Source organism: Microcaecilia unicolor, chromosome 4, assembly GCF_901765095.1.
Source record: "Microcaecilia unicolor chromosome 4, aMicUni1.1, whole genome shotgun sequence".
Taxonomy (NCBI): Eukaryota; Metazoa; Chordata; class Amphibia; order Gymnophiona; family Siphonopidae; genus Microcaecilia; species Microcaecilia unicolor.
Genome location: NC_044034.1, coordinates 241,803,408 through 241,820,137, shown reverse-complemented (window position 1 = coordinate 241,820,137; position 16,730 = coordinate 241,803,408). Strand labels below are relative to the sequence as shown.

The window sequence follows — 16,730 nt, the reverse complement described above, 5'->3', positions numbered from 1 at the left end:
AGGGTTAAGGTGATCCTCTGCACCATCTATCTGTAGAAAATAAACTCCACTATTCACCCGCCTTCACAGAGAGACTTGACCATTTAACTCTACCTTCTGTTTTCTATCATCCAATTCGTAATCCACTACAGAACATTACCTTCTATCCCATGGGTTTTTAATTTTCTCAGGAATCTCTCATGAGGGACTTTGTCAACGCTTTCTGAAAATCTAGATACAATACATCCACCGGCTCACCTTTATCCACATGTTTATTCATGCATTCAAAGAAATAAAGCAAACTGGTGAATCTTTACTTCCCTTGGCTGAATCCATGTTGACTCTGTCCCATTAAACCATGTTTGTCTATGTGTTCAGTAATTGTATTGTTTTCACTTCAAACCAACTCCTACCCAAAAGAAACTTCCCAAACCAACAAAATTACCTCAGGTGTTAAAATAAATAGATGGCAGGAACTAAGACCCTAAGGCCACCTTCCCCAAAAAGGTTCTGTCAAACAGACTCATGCACAGTGATATTGAGTCAAGCTGCAGATGTCACAGTACTGCACAGGCCACTTCTGCTTGCAGCCTCATAGCCTCATCCTGACAAAAATACTCAGCACTATCACAAAACAGTTTAAAAAAAAAACCTGTGCTGCTGACTGTCCATCTCTGTAACTATCCAAAAATACTCCTTGAAGGACTAGCCTAATGGTTAGTGCAGTCACCTGAGAACCTGGGGAACTGGATTTGATTCCCACTGCAACCCCTTGTGACTCTGGGCAAGTCACTTAACCCTCCATTTTCCAGGTACAAAATAATAACCTGTATATAATATATAAACCACCTTGGTTGTAACCACAGAAAAGCAGTATATCAAATCCCATTCACTTCCCTTTCTCTAATTCCAAAACACATTTCAAAATTTAAACTCCTTCCTCCACCAGAAAAATAACGCAAACCACCACCACAAAAATGGGCCAAAGGTAAACTCCTTCCCGCCCTTCTCCTCCCAGCTCTTGATTGGCTACCAGAAAACCCCTTTAACGCATGTGAACCCTATGTGTTTGGGGGAAGGAGTTGATTCCAGCCCCTATTAACAGCCCAAGCTGAATGTGGGGCATCCCAAAATTGTGAAAAATCCTATATTTGGGGGTTCAAAAATCCAAGAGACCAGTGTACAGTGGGGGTGAAACCTTGGAGTGATGACAGCTGATAATCTCAAGATAGCAAATCCGTGTGTGGTGGTGGTCACAGCGGGATGGATGATAGAGGTATGAAAAGGAGGTGATAGTAACTTTGTGTAGGTTATTGTTGAGACGTCACTTTGAATGTTGCGTCCAATTCTAGAAGCCTTGCCTCTAAAAGGATATAGATAGCCTAAAGGCAGGCCAGAGAAAGGCTGCTAACATTCATATGAGGTGAAACTTAAGGACCGTAATGTACCTTAGAAGAGAGTAGAAATTAGGGACATAGTAAAGGTATTCATATGTATCAAAGAGAGAAACCAGACACAGGAAGCAAACCTTTATCAGAAGCATGGGGCCATGGAGTGAAGCTCCAAGGGCATAAACTCAGGAGCAGCTTAAAAATTTCTTTTCTATGCAGAGTAGCTGGTGGATGCATGAAATAGTCTCCCAGGGAAAATGGAGAAAAATAGTAATGGAAAGTACAGGATAAGCACAGCGGTTCCCCTAGTGGTAAAGAAGTTAAGTGGAAACTGTGGCATTGCATTGGAAATGAATTTGGGTAATTCAGATGAGTCTAATGGTTCTTATCTTCTGCCATAATCCATGTTTCCTTTTACAGCAGATAATCCCACATCGGCTATGTTTCTTTCTTAGGTATGCAGGGAGTTCCAGCGAGGAAATTGTGCTCGAGGAGAGACCGATTGTCGTTTTGCACACCCTGCAGACAGCACGATGATTGATATAAATGACAACACTGTAACTGTTTGTATGGATTACATTAAGGGTCGCTGCATGAGGGAGAAATGCAAATATTTTCACCCTCCTGCACATTTGCAGGCCAAAATCAAAGCTGCTCAGCACCAAGCCAACCAGGCAGCAGCAGCTGCCCAAGCTGCTGCTGCAGCTGCCACAGTAATGGTAAGTACAAATGCACACCTAATTGGACTCCGCAGTCTTTATATTTTATTGTTTTGCTTTGCTTTCACAGTTGGAAGCGATTAGAGTTAGTTTTTCTTAGCACATGTTCTTAAATACATTTTGGAATTGCTGGAATATGTCATTGTTCTCTGAGCTATTGCAAAATCTCGTAGCACAATAGGCGAGCAATTTTGAGTAGAGTCAAGCAATGAGATGCTTCTAGTTGGTTATAGTCTCAGGTGACTGAGATCACCAGACCCTGATTCCAGACTTCTCTTCTTTGGATAAGTGCACTATTTTCAAATGATCCATGTAGTGAATCTAAAATCTTTCTGTTCTAACCTATCCCTCTCTTGTCTGTCTTTCAGTTTTACTACTGTCATTTAGCTGTAATAAATTTTCTGTGCCACTTTTATAACCAATATCAGAGCACATTACAACTTCAGAGCAACAGTTGCAGATACAAACAATGGCAATACAGGACGGCAGAAAAATCAGTTAATATATAATAAAATAAGCTATGTAGAAAACAGTCAGAATAAATAGCCCTTCTCCTCAGCACCAAAATGGCTAACAAAATAGATATTTGGAAATAAAACATAATCTTGAGGTAAACCAGTATGTATGCCACCAGGCAAACTAGAACTCACTTTTTGGAAAGAGACTCCTAGAAGTGCACAAGAATTTCTGTTGAATTAAATAAACTTTTGAAACAATTTTCAGGCAGTTAACTCCTGGGCTAAGTTTAAAACTAATCCTTTAATTACACATACATTCAGAATATGACCTGCAATTAAGAGGGTACTTTTCAAAGCCATTTTGGAGGGGCAAAATAGTGCTTTCAAGGAGATAATTTTTAAAGTTCTTTCTTTGTGCAAAGCTTGGATTTTTATAAAAATGGTATATGAACAGCAACAAGATGGCCTGTAGTTGCCAGGAGGTGTAGTTTGGACAGAACAGGGTGGAGTTCTGATGTACGTGCATATTTTATAAAATACATAGTACTCACGGTAGAGTACACGCACATATCTATATCAGCTTTAGAAAAGGCGTTAATTTGTGCATGAGGTTACATTTACAGGTTTGAGTACCTGTTTTATCAGTGGAATGAAAGTGTAGCCTAATAGTTAGAGCACTTGGCTAACAATCAAGAAAGCCTAGTTCAAATCCTGCTGTTGTTCTTGAGTGGAGGAGTAGCCTAATGGTTGGTTAGTACAGCGCAGACTGAGATCCAAGGGAACTGAGTTCAATTCCTACAGCTCTTTGTGACCCTGGGCATGTCAATTAACGCTCCATTGCCCCAGGTACAAAAACTTAGATTGTGAGTCCACTAGGGACAGAGAAAGTACTTATATATAATGTGTACAACACTGTGTATATCCAGTAGTGCTGTAGAAATGATTACAAAGCTGCGGTAGTGATTCCCGCATGGCAAATGTGAAGAAGCCTATAAGAATTGAATGGGCTTCCTCGCATTTGCTGCACCGAGAATCACTACTGTAGCTTTGTAAAAGGAGCCCTTAAATTGCAAGCCCTCTGGGGACAGATAAATTTCTACTGCACTTGAATGTAGCTCACCTTGAGCTACTACAAAAAGGTGTGAGCTATATCCAAAAAAAAATTGTTATCTTTATGAACTTCACACACGCTTCCTGTTACAAAATCAAGCCATGGTCATTTACTGAATCGCCTAATCTATGTGTGGTTAAAACTACATGCTTAGAAGACAAGATTCAGTGAATGGATATCTGGTTTAAAAATTTCCGATTAACGTTTACTAGATAAATGTATCCAGTTAACCAGATAGTGTTCAATATTGAAGCTAGCCGGTTAACGTTCTATGCTTCTATGTATCTTATCCCTCCATTACGGAACTGGTTGTAACTGTACAGCGAGTTGCCTAATTAAAAGTTAACCGGTGAGAGTCTCAAGAAATTCAAATGGGTCCTTTATCCTTCCTGAAGTTAACTGGATAGATGACTTTGAATATCAACACAGTGTGGTATGCGTGTATTTTATCCATATTGTGATGACGTTTTCCCCAGAAGCAGAGCTGGGAAGTGGTTTGCACTCACACACATAGCTTTTTGGCTACTCATGCCCCTCCCATGGCCACACCCACTTTGAGAGCTGCACTTTAGAATTTAGGCACACCATGTTACAGAACACATTTAGAAGGTTGCACACGTAAATTCTTAGTGCCAACGAATGCCGATAATTGCTTATTGCTCAATGATCAGCACCAATTGGCTTGTTATTCAGTTGTTGTGCGCGCAGTTTGGCCACACTACCAAATTTACATGTGCAACTTTAGTCACCCTATATAAAATTCCTCCTTTGGAGTGTAAAATACGCCGATCTTTGCACATACTTACAAACTATATGCGTGGACATTTACACCTGCTCCAGGGCAGATTTATGCTACTTGCGCTGGCATTTTATAAAGTCAAATATGTGCCTACTTCTCTTTTTAAATATCACTTAAAGTAGTTGCCCTGTTATAGACCTACCCTCAGTAAACTCCTAAGATGGTCTAAGTCAGTATTTCCCAAGTCCAGTCCTGGAGTACCCCTTGCCAGTCAGGTTTTCAGGATATCCACAATGAATACGTATGAACTTGATTTGCATGCACTGTCTCCATTATATGCAAATCTATTTCATGCATATTCATTGTGGATATCCTGAAAACCTGCCTGGCAAGGGGTATTCCAGGACCATACTTGGGAAACACTGGTCTAAGTGTCCTTGGCTTCATTTGAGCCACACTTTCTGCAGTTTTTGAGGGGTAATATTATAAAGACACACAAAGTCCCATTTTGCATAGGCTACAGTTAGGAATTGAGATGTCAAGGTTAGGAGGTGCTCAGTTCTGTTGGTATTTTACAAAAGGCTGAATGCAGCACCTTCTGTAAACAGCATAGGACGCTGACAAATACTTGTGTGTTTGCAGGCACATTCAGTGGGAACAGTGGTTTTTCAAAGCTGCCCATGCGTAAAAGAGCAGTATTAACCCAGCAGTTTCCACATGTAAGTGACAGCACTGATAGCTGAAAGTAGCAATTTGGCAACTTTCAAGTGTAAATGATGACACTTATTTGTATAGAAGGTAATTTTCTAACACGGTGAATAGGCTAAGAGTAGAGACCTACTTAGGCACTTTTATTAATAAAGACACATAGGGGCCTTTTTACAAAGTGTCGGTAAGCCTAACGCGGACTGACCACATGCTATCCCGGAACTACTGCCGGCCCAATGCAGCTACCAAAGGTAGTTCCAGCTCGAGTGGACGCCGCATCCAGCACTCGAAGAAATATTTTTTTTATTTAATAGCGCGGCGCTAACCCAGTGGTAAGTGCCCCCCCTCCCCCGCACGGCCACACAATAAGATTGCTCTTACCGCATGGCCACTTTTTGTAGAGTCTTTTTACCCACTGCGGTAAAAAGGGTCCTGGCGTGCGGGGAAAAACGGTCCCCACCGCTACCACAGGGCCTTTTTTCCTACAGCTTAGTAAAAGGACCCCATAGAGATTTTGGATGTTTTACAAAAAATATCTAAAATTTCAGTGCCAAACGTGGTTATTTCCAATCCAGAAAAACGTCTGTCTTTTTGGTTTGAAAATCACTCTATTTTGGGGCCATTTTCAAACAAGAAACGTTCAGGGGAAAAACGCACAAAATATGCCATCGGGGCCAGCATTCTTACTGCAGTGAACTTCACATAAAAGGTTCCAGGAACTTTTCACATCATAATCCCCTTATATTATATAATGAGTCCTCCAGGAATAGCAAAAAATGAACTATATCCAACTGTACACCACTAAAATAGCCTTTATGACTGCAGATGTCACCTATATTTTTTTTTGTTACATTTGTACCCCGCGCTTTCCCACTCATGGCAGGCTCAATACGGCAGGCAATGGAGGGTTTTAAGTGACTTGCCCAGAGTCACAAGGAGCTGCCTGTGCCAGGAATCGAACTGAGTTCCTCAGTTCCCCAGGACCAAAGTCCACCACCCTAACCACTAGGCCACTCAGGTTTTTGGGGTGCTCACACTTTCCACCATAAATGTACCAGTTAGAGTAGGATATGTGACTGGGTCCCCTTCTCTACAGTCCACTGCACCAACCACTAGGCTACTCCAGGGACCTGCATGCTGCTCTAAGAGGACTGGCCATTATCCCCTGAAGTGCTAAAAATTGCATGCAAATGTGGGCATGATCCCAAATTGAATGTGCAGTTTAATTGAATGATGAGCCAATTAGCACTAATTGTTTTTTAAACAAACAACTATTGGTGCTAATTGAACCATGTACATGCGTAAATTTAGGTCAGTGATCCATGCCGAAATTTTACACACATTCCAGAAAAGGGGGTGCAGAAATGGGAAAGTCATGGGTGTTTCAGGGTGGAGCATGGACGTGGATTCCAGTTACGAGCACAATTATAGAATAAGGGGGGTCTTCATGTAAATTTTGGCATGGGATTTGCAGCACATTTTTGTTTGGTGCAGATGGACATGCCCAAATTTATGCATGACCCCTGCGCTTAAGAGCTATTCTATAAACAGCGCCGATTATTTTAGGCGCCATTTATAGAATTCACCCCTATATCTGCAGCTGTCATAGAATGTGATATGTACTGTCAATTTCATCTCTTGGGGAGGGGGAGGAGGTCATTGACCACTGGGTGATTAAGGGGGAGTCATGCCTTTATTTCTCCAATGGTCATCTGTTCAGTTTGGGTACTTGTTTGGCATTCAGTCGTTATTAAAACAGGTCTAGCCAAAAAATCCTATTTTTTTGCCCTGGATGTTTTTACAAAGTTCCATTATCAGAGAAAAACATCCAAATTGTAAGCCCCCTAGGCCTACCCAAAACACGCCTCTAACACTCCCCCTTTAGATTTAGACAAATTGCTTAGAAAAAGACTTTTAAAATAGCAATTTGGATGTTTTTGCAAAAAATAGCAATCTGCTGTTTTGTGCTGTATTTTTGGATGTTTTTCTGTTTTGACAATGAGCCCTGTAGGTGCCTATCAGGCTTCTTTTCGAAAGAGAAGGGCGCCCATCTTTCGATACAAATCGGGAGATGGGCGTCCTTCTCTCAGGGTCGCCCAAATCGGCATAATCGAAAGCCGATTTTGGGTGTCCCCAACTGCTTCCCGTTGTGGGGGCGACCAAAGTTCCCGGGGGCGTGGCGGAGGCGTAGCAAAGGCGGGACTGAGGCGTGCCTAACAGATGGGTGTTCTCAAGCTATAATGGAAAAAAGAAGGGCGTCCCTGACGAGCACTTGGCCGACTTGGTCCATTTTTTCTTACGACCAAACCTCAAAAAGGTGCCCAAACTGACCAGATGACCACCAGAGGGAATCAGGGATGACCTCCCCTGACTCCCCCAGTGATCAATAACCCCCTCCCACCCTCAAAAAAGCAACTTTAAAAACTTTTTTGCCAGCCTGAAATGTCGTACTCAGGTCCATCGCAGCAGTATGCCGTGTGTGTGTGTCAGCGGAGGCATAGCGAAGGCATGGATGCCCTCCTTTCAAACATTTTGGACGTCCTGAACTGCCCCCCCCCCCCCCCCCCCCCCACAGGGATGGCCAAATTTCAAGGAAGTGGAGTGGAGGAGTGGCCTAGTGGTTAGAGCACTGGTCTTGCAATCCAGAGGTGGCTGGTTCAAATCCCACTGCTGCTGCTTGTGATCCAAAATCCAAATAAATAAAGGGGGTGTCGGAGGCATAACAAAGGCATGGATGTCCTTCTCACAGAAACCTCCACATTTTGGACATCCTCAACTGCCGTCGCAAGAATGCAGGCATAGTGAAGGCGCCAAACACTTGGACGTCCTTGACCCATAATGGAGAAAAAAGATGTCCCTGACGAGCACTTGGACGTCTTCACCTGGACTTGTGTTTTTTTAAGTTTGTAGACGGCTATTATACATGCAGCTTGTCTGCGTGTATGAAGCCATCTTTGGCATGCGCAGAGCAGCCACGCATAACACTTGGCTGCTGTGCACTGGCTTCCCCTCCTTAGGAAGGAAATCGTGTGCAAATGAGCTAACATGCGATTTCCTTCATGCATGCCCGTTCCTTTCCGAATCGCTAAGGAATCGGTAAGGGAATGGCTTTTTCCATTGAGTTAGTGCATCAGTTAGTCCACTGCAGTGCCCCCTAGGGTGCCCGGTTGGTGTTCTGGCATGTCAGGGGGACCAGTGCACTACGAATGCTGGCTCCTCCCATGACCAGATGGCTTGGATTTGGTTGTTTCTGAGATGGGCGTTCTCGGTTTCCATTATTGCTGAAAACCATGGACGACCATCTCTAAGGTCGGCCTAAATGTTGAGATTTGGGCGTCCCCAACCGTATTATCGAAACGAAAGATGGCCGCCCATCTTGTTTCGATAATACAGGTTTCCCCGCCCCTTTACGAGGACGTCCTCAGGAAAACTTGGGCGCCCTGTTCGATTATGCCCTTCCAAGCATCTTTATAAAATACTAGCCCACTTGGCAAAAATCACACCTTGAATGCAAGCACAGACATTTACACCTGCTTGAGAGCAGATATAAATGCTTACGCATATAATCTATAAGAGTATTCATTGATTACAGTATTTAATAATCAGTGCATGTACTTGTAAATTCCACTAGCTTTCCACCCAGCCTGTGCTCCCGGATGTGCCTACTGGGAAAGTATGAGTTTTTGAAAAGATGTATGCATTTACACAAGTCGGCATTTACAGCCACTGGCCACATATATGCAAATAAAGACCTTATAAATTTATCTCATTGTGGGGCCGTTTTACAAACCTAGAAATGTAAGTGCCACCGATTAACTAGTGAAGCCATAATTCTTGGGGGTTTTGTTTTGTTTATTTAGAGATGGAAATAACAAAAACAGGGGGATTAAGGAGAATTATTCTCTTTCGTAAAACCCTGGCTGAAGTGATCACTTTTTTCCATCTGTGCATGTCTCTGAGCTAGTCCAGAAGCTGATGGAAATTATTTTTTCAATAAGATATGTAGGCTCACATCCAACATTTTGATTTTCTGTCCTTCCAAACCAGTGTACACAAGCTACTTCACCTCCTTGGTCGGGAGCAATATATGCCAAAAGATGGCAGCTTCACACAGCGATTCAGCTGTGAGGCTGCCATCTTTTGGCATATATTGTTCCAGACCAATGAGATGAAGTGGCTTGTACACACTGCTTGGTTATCTCAGCCCCTGATGCAGTCCTTGCTTTGGCGAAACACAGCCAGTGTCAGGCTCCTTTCACACTGCTGTTTTGGATCTTGTGGATCGTTTGCCCTGCCATTTCTTTAGTAGTAAAGGGAACGCCATAAAACATTAAGGAACGGTCAGCCGTCCATGGATAAAAAATGGGGAGAGATGGGGGATAGATCCCACGAGTTTGATTAGTGGCAACCAGACTTCATTGCATGGAACCTTAGATTAATTCAAATAAAACATCTTCAGTAGGATTTTAACATTTTTAAATGATGACTCGAGTTGAGGCCAGGGAAAAGAGAGTTCCTTAGGAAAGGTGCTGAGTGGACTCCCATTGAGCAAGTCTAGGAGAAGGAAGAGAAAGCTGGTGAGAATCCAAACGAAGAGAAAGCTGGTGAGAATCCAAAGAGCACAGTAAACTTGTAGGGGTTTAAGGGGAAATTAACAAAGAAAGATAAGAAGGAGAGTTTGAATAATAGGCCTTGTGAGCTAATGATAGTATGTTAAACAGGATTCTGTAGTGGATGGGGTGCCAGTGAAGCTTGGCAAGTAAAGGCATTGCACGATCAAACCATTTTGAGTTAAATATAAGGTGAGTGGCCGTATTCTGCAGAGTTTGGATGTGTTTTAGTTGGGATTGAAGGAGGCCAGCGTAAACATATTACAATAATTGAAGCAGGAAATGAGTCGGGCACGTATCAAGGTGTGAAGGGCCTGGCTATATACTCATGTAAAAGTTATACATATCGATAGATCACTCATATTTTTATGTAGACCATGCACATGGGTTCCCTTGGGTGTAGTTTAGGTGGCATGGAGGTAAGGTTGCAATATATACATGTATGTTGTAAAATATGCAAGTACACATGTAAAGTACACACCCAACATTTATTCTATCTTCAAGGCAGGTGTAAATTTGTGTGTTTGCATTTGCATATTTTGGGGGCTGGTTCCTGGTGCATATTTTATAGAGATATCGAGCTGCCTATGTGCTTTTATGAAATAGTGGTAAAATGAGCACTTCGATGAACATCTTACATATAAGTTATAAAATTATCCCATTGGTGTACAAAACATATGTACATGTCTGCAAAAAGATTTGTAAGTTTCTGGGGCTAGCATGAAGACGCTGTTTTAAAAAGACATGAAAGTATTTATTGCGTCTTTATAAACTAGATGAGATGAAAATATGCACCAATTTTATGCCTGTTTTTGAAAATATTTATGAGCACCCTATTAGGAAATTACTTCCATTTATGAGGTACAAGAGGGCAACTATGTCAAAGTAACAAAAAGATATTTAATGTGTAAAGGCGTTTGGAAAATAAGGGGCCCTTTTACTAAAGCATGTAGGCGCCTGCGCGAATCCAACATTCATCAGTTTGGAACTACCACCCAACTACCGTGTGCCCTGGGCAGTAATTCCAGTTTTTACACGTGGCAGAAAATATTTTTTATTTTATTTATTGTGTTACATTTGTACCCCGCGCTTTCCCACTCATGGCAGGCTCAATGCGGCTTACATATACAGGTACTTATTTGTACCTGGGGCAATGGAGGGTTAAGTGACTTGCCCAGAATCACAAGGAGCTGCCTGTGCCTGAAGTGAGAATGGAACTCAGTTCCCCAGTTCACCAGGACCAGAGTCCACCACCCTAACCACTTGACCATTCCTAAACTCTGCAGTGTGCGTGCTGAGGATTACTGCCTGGTTAACGCGTGAAACCTTACCACTAATCAGTGGATGACAGTAAGGTCTCAGGCCCAAAATTGACCCGTGCCAATATTTATTTGGCCTCTCATCCATTTTCGGCTAAAACAAAGGCTTTTGTTGCTAACACACTGAAAATGGATCTGCAAGCATCCAAAACACGCGCCTACACCAGCGCAGGCCATTTTATAAAAGGTCCCCTAAGTACCCAGAACCAGCCCTCCAGCAGTGCACAAATTTATACCTTCTCTGAAGACCATGCAAAAATGGACTTAATGGAAAGTCCCCATAAGTACGCGCTAATCTCATTTCTTAGTGCAGCTTAGTAAACAGGCCCCTTGGTATTTTAAAAATACACATGGAGGGGTATTTTCTAAAGAACATCCAAATCTTGCAGTGTCCCCAAAAAATGTCCATCTCACGGCCATTTTCGAACAGGAAAAACGTCACGCTTTCCTGTTCGAAAATATGTGAGAATGTATAAAATGAACAGCCTCTTTCCAAAATAAAATGTCCAAATTATGAACACCAAAAAGCCAGGGGCAAGAACGTCTGTCTGGCAGGATTTGTATGAAAATGGCCACATAGATGTCCCTGCCTAACAGAAGGACATCCTAGTTATCGGTGCAGTGGACTTTTATCAGGGGCACCCAGGTTCACATTCCACTGCAATTCTGTTATTTTTAAATGGTGGTTCTGACAGAGACTTGCTGTACCTGAGTGTACACCACCTTAATAGCTCTCAGGCTTGCAGGGTCTTTAATATTTAGGTACAGTAGGTATGTCTCTGTTTCTGGAGTGCTCACAATTTAAAGGTTAAAAAAAGGAGAGTTGAGGGATTTGAACTTGGGTCTCCTGGTTTACAGCCCACTGCACTGACCACTAGGCTACCCTTCAGACCTGTTTGCTGCTATGTTCAGAATGCCCACAATACCTAATATTGTCAGGGAACCTAGTTTCCCTTTCCAACGTCAATTTCAGGGGGACAGTAACCACTGAGGGATTCATGAAGGGTCATGCCTTAATCCTTCCAGTGGTCAGCTTCTTAATCAGAAAACCTTTTTGTACCCTAACATGATTGAAACAGGTATAATTAAAAACATCCTTTTTTTTCAGACCTGGACGTCTCTTCCATTCAATTATTGCTGTTGGATGTCCTAATTTTGGGCCTGTCCTAGTTCTGCCTGAAACATGCCCACAACACACCCCCTTGCTATTTGGACACACTACAGTGTAGGACATCCAAATTCTGCTGTCCCAAAATCGCAATTTGGATGTTTTGGGCAGACAGATTTTTCTTGTCATTTTGAGACGTCCATCTGCTTTGAAAATGAGCACCATAGACCCCCATGTACCTTTGTAAAATAGGCAACCTGTTATAAGATTAGGTCATAGTTCACTTGTATTTGATATATCTCTAATCATAAAATTATCTAAGCCCTAGTCCCACCTATAACACGCTCCCTTGTTATTTGGACAAACTCGGTGGAAAATCTCCAAATTCTGCCTTGTCGAAAATCGCAATTTAGATGTTTTTGGCAGACGTATGTGTTTTGGGCCATTTTGAGACGTCTTATCTGCTTCAGAAATGAACACCATAGGTGTTTATATGCCTTTATAAATTCTAGCACAAGTGGCAGAAATCATGCCTTGAATACAGATGCTTACCCACATGAGTGCAGGTGTAAAATGTTTGCGTTTTAATTTTGCAAGTACCCACATAAGGTATTTTATCATTTATATGCATACTTATAAACTCTAGACTTTGCATTTCAAATTACTATGTAAGCCGCATTGAGCCTGCATTGTGTGGGAAAGCGTGGGGTACAAATGTAATAAATAATAATAATAATAATAGACACATTCAACGTTTCCCCACTGGAAATTTTCTAGAACCCTGAAAACCTCAGCGATGCACCTTGCATATAGGAACTGTTTAAATGCAAGGGTTTACTACACCCACCTCGTCATCGGTTCTCAAAGGGTTCAAACCCAATTTGTAATCAATTATTTTCTGTTTTTAAATTTCCCCACAAATTATATCTTCATCAATTGTATCAATTTAAATGCACTTTAAGGTATGACTTCATATAGTGCTAGCAGAAATATTCCGCAAGGAGTTACCTGGCAGTAATCTGGAAGTACAGCACACTACCTGGTTACCGCTAGGTTAGCATGGGAGCCCTTACTGTCACCTGACTGGGTGGTGGTAAGTGCGCCTCCTTACCACATGGCCATGCCTTTTTTTTTGCCCTTTTTACCCACTGCAGTAAAAAAGGGCCTCTGTGCGCTACAAAAACAGCCTCTGCCACTAGATCAGAGCCCTTTTTACTGCAGCTTAGTAAAAGGGCCCCTAAAGGGTCCTTTTACTAAGGTGCCCTAGTCTAGTTGTGTGTATTGGATGCGTGCAGGTCCATTTTTCAGCGCATCTGCAAAAAGGCACCCTTTTTTGTCATGCATCCATTTTTGGGCCTGAGACCTTACCACAACCCATTGACCAATCGTCAGTGTGTGTTCACTGCCGAATACCGCCCAGTTAGCGCTGCACAATGGAAACTTTCCGTTGTGTAAAAAAATTAAATTATCGTCCGGGCCAAACGGTAGTTTGCAGCTTAGTAAAAGGGCCCCTAGGTGACAATAGAGTGAAAAAAGAGCCTGAGAGAAAGAGAATACGAATAAAATGACAAGTCTCAACAGGGGGGTAAAAAAAGAATGAAGTCGTAGATTGTACAAAAGGAGGAGAAACCGAACTTCAGTAGTAAAAATGGAAAAGAAAATTAGGATAAGAAAGTCAGAAAATAATTTAGAGGCAACAAGCCCAATTCAGTAAATAATATTTCTATTATATTTATTTTCTGCTCAGTCTTCAATTTCCTGGCAATTACACAGTTCTATTACAGCATGTTTTCACAGAGTCAGAATGGAGGAAAGTTCGTTTTGAAGAGGATCCAAATAGACAGATTAGACAATAATTAGTTGTAATTTTTTGGGTGTTGTATAACATTTTGGCTCATCTCAGCTCATGGTTTAGTTCTCAAACACATATTAGGCCTTTAATTTCAGTTCTGGCCGAGTTAAGGGGTCATTTTACTAATCCGTGTTAGTGGTAGTTTTAGTTCGTGGTAGAAATCAGCTGGCAGTAAACACCGAGATGCCCATAGGAATATAATGGTCGTCTCTGCGTTTACCTCCAGCTGACTTCTACTGCAAGCTAAAAATGCTACCACGGCTTAGTAAAAGACCCCCTAAATGTTTAAATATCTTGGAGCAATTCAGTCAAGATGGGAATAAATCAGATGATTCAACAGAAAACTCTGGTAGCTAAAGAAATGAAATGGAAAAGTGACAACAAATGCCTTATTTCTTCCTACTGCTAATGCCTTCAGTAGCCTAAAAATTGTGTAAACAGCTTACTTTGAATTTAATAGGTCAGTGTTTCACATTTTAATTAAATATGTATCTCTTTCATCTTGTTCTGTGTCTCTACTGATTTTTTCCTACTTCCACCCACATCCATCAGCGACCTGCAAATTGAAAACATTAAAGTTTCTTTCCGTTTTAGTCATTTCTCGATAGCCTGATGACGTGTGGACTCGGTTCTAATGAAAATTAGTCTTCGGGCAGTTGAAGTAATTTTACAACCAATCTCCTATGAACAACTAATGTGTTATTTTACAATTTATCATTGATTAAACATATATAGATTCTTTGTAGCAGGTTTCCATCATGTTGGTTACATACAGAGATTTTGGTTCATTTTGCTTTCTTCAGTTTACACATTCTTGTGCACACCTAGAGCTGGTTTTCTAGAAATTTAGGAATAGTGATTCAGTTCATTGTGGGCTGAATAGATGGAATACGATCCAAAACCTCTTTTAGGAATCAATCTTGTGCATTGTCAGCTGCATTGCAAAGCTATCACCTGCTATATTCCTTTACTACAACTCTCTATCACTCCCTCTCTCCCACCTTCATGTACTTTTCCTTTCCTCCTCCACAGGGGTCTGGTAAACCACTGGTCTAAGATTTTCGTTTTTGTTAACCAATTTGTTCTACCACTGCAGAAAATGTAATTTATGGCTATTTATACTGGACTTTATCAAAGCTGGTATAATATTTTAATTCTTCATCACAAAAAAAGGAAATCTTTAAAACAATCATTTTGTTGGAAGCAATTTTCAAAAGTTCTTACTTGGGAAATGTTTGTTTACCCTTGTAAAAAATAAAGCTGTATGAAAACTGCTTTCCCCCTTTCCAAATAGGCAGGGTTAGGTTAGGGAAAGAAAAGTTGGAAGCTTCTTTTTGAAAAGATTGCTTCATGGTATTAATGTAATGCAACGTATGTAATAATCTAGGCACCGTAAAATGTTTCCCATTTTCACTATGGCTTCCAGACAGGAAGTGTTTTTTTGCAATCGCCTGCAATTTCCAAAACTAGCTTAGATTTGAATAAATTTCATTATCTAGCTTCTGAAATGTATGTTCGAGAGAGTCGTTTTGTAATATTTTCTGGTCAGTTTTGAGAACATTTGTATCACTGTAATTGTTGAAATTGATGATAAGTTATGTATTAAGTGGTCATGAATAACAACGACACCTTAATACATTCCTGTTACAAAACTCCATCTGCTAAAAACATCCAAGTCCTGATTTTGTAAAGTCAGAATTTGGATGTTTCATACTACAGATCGTCCAAATAGCAAGGGGTGTTGTGGGCATGTTTTAGGTGGGATTAGAGAAGGATCAAAGTAGGACATCCAACAGGGATTTTTTAATAGGAAGGGAAGGTCCATGTCAATTAAAAAAAAAAAGGGGGGGGGGCGTTTTTATCTAAATCTGTTTTAGTCAAGTCCAAGTTACAAAGCGTTGCTCTAATTGGTCAGCTGATCACTAGAGGGGTTAAGACATGAGCCCTTCTTAACCCCACGGTGGTTGCTGTTCCCCTCCCTCTCCCTTGAAAGTGAAACTGGCAAGGAAAAACCAAGCTTTGTCAGCTGCAGGTTTTATAGCCATTCTGAACAAAGGAGCAAACTGGTCAGACGAGTGGTCTAGTGGTTAGTGCGATGGATTGTGAGCTAAGGAACTCAGGTTCAAGTCCCACTTCAAGCTTTTTTTTTTAATAATTCTAAATCTTCCAGAAACAGAAAAATGCCTTCTATACCTAAATATATAAGACTAGCTGTTGAGCCCGTTAAAACGGGCTAGTATGGGGTTTTGGCAAGCCCCCCCCCTCGCCGCTGCCCCCCCCCCCCCAGGTCGCCGCGGCACTACCCCTGCACCCGGCCCGGGCCCTCTCTTCGGTATTGAACTTACATCAGCGAAACACAGGCAGCACACAGATCAGCTGTTCTGCGTGCTGCGTTTCACCGATGTAAGTTCAATACCGAAGAGAGTGCTCGGGCCGGGTGGAGGGGGGCGGCGGCAGCGACCTCGGGGGGGGGGGGGGGGGGAACGGTAGTGACGTCGGCAGCTTCGCACAGTTTCCCTCTCTGTCCTGCCCTCGTCATCACGTATTGACGCGGGGGCGGGACAGAGAGGGAAGTCTCTTCTGCGCATTTGCGAGTGAGTTTGGTCACTCGCCATTTATATGTTTGATTCTTGCAAGCCTGAAGGCTATTGAAGTGCTGTACATTCAGGTACAGTAGGTATTTTTCAGGTCATGGAGAGATCACATTTACAAAGAAAAAAAGCGGGTTTAGGTTAT

General features: G+C 41.8%; 1 protein-coding gene across 10 annotated transcripts in view; it reads left to right on the top strand.

The window, feature by feature from the left end:
• Positions 1-16,730, top strand: part of MBNL2 (muscleblind like splicing regulator 2) — a 314,090-nt gene that overhangs the window by 206,427 nt on the left and 90,933 nt on the right. For all 10 annotated transcript variants that reach the window (XM_030201368.1, XM_030201369.1, XM_030201364.1 and 7 more), the window contains one exon: positions 1,826-2,089. In XM_030201368.1, the coding sequence (XP_030057228.1) occupies positions 1,826-2,089 (264 nt within the window). The remainder of the gene's footprint in view (positions 1-1,825; positions 2,090-16,730) is intronic.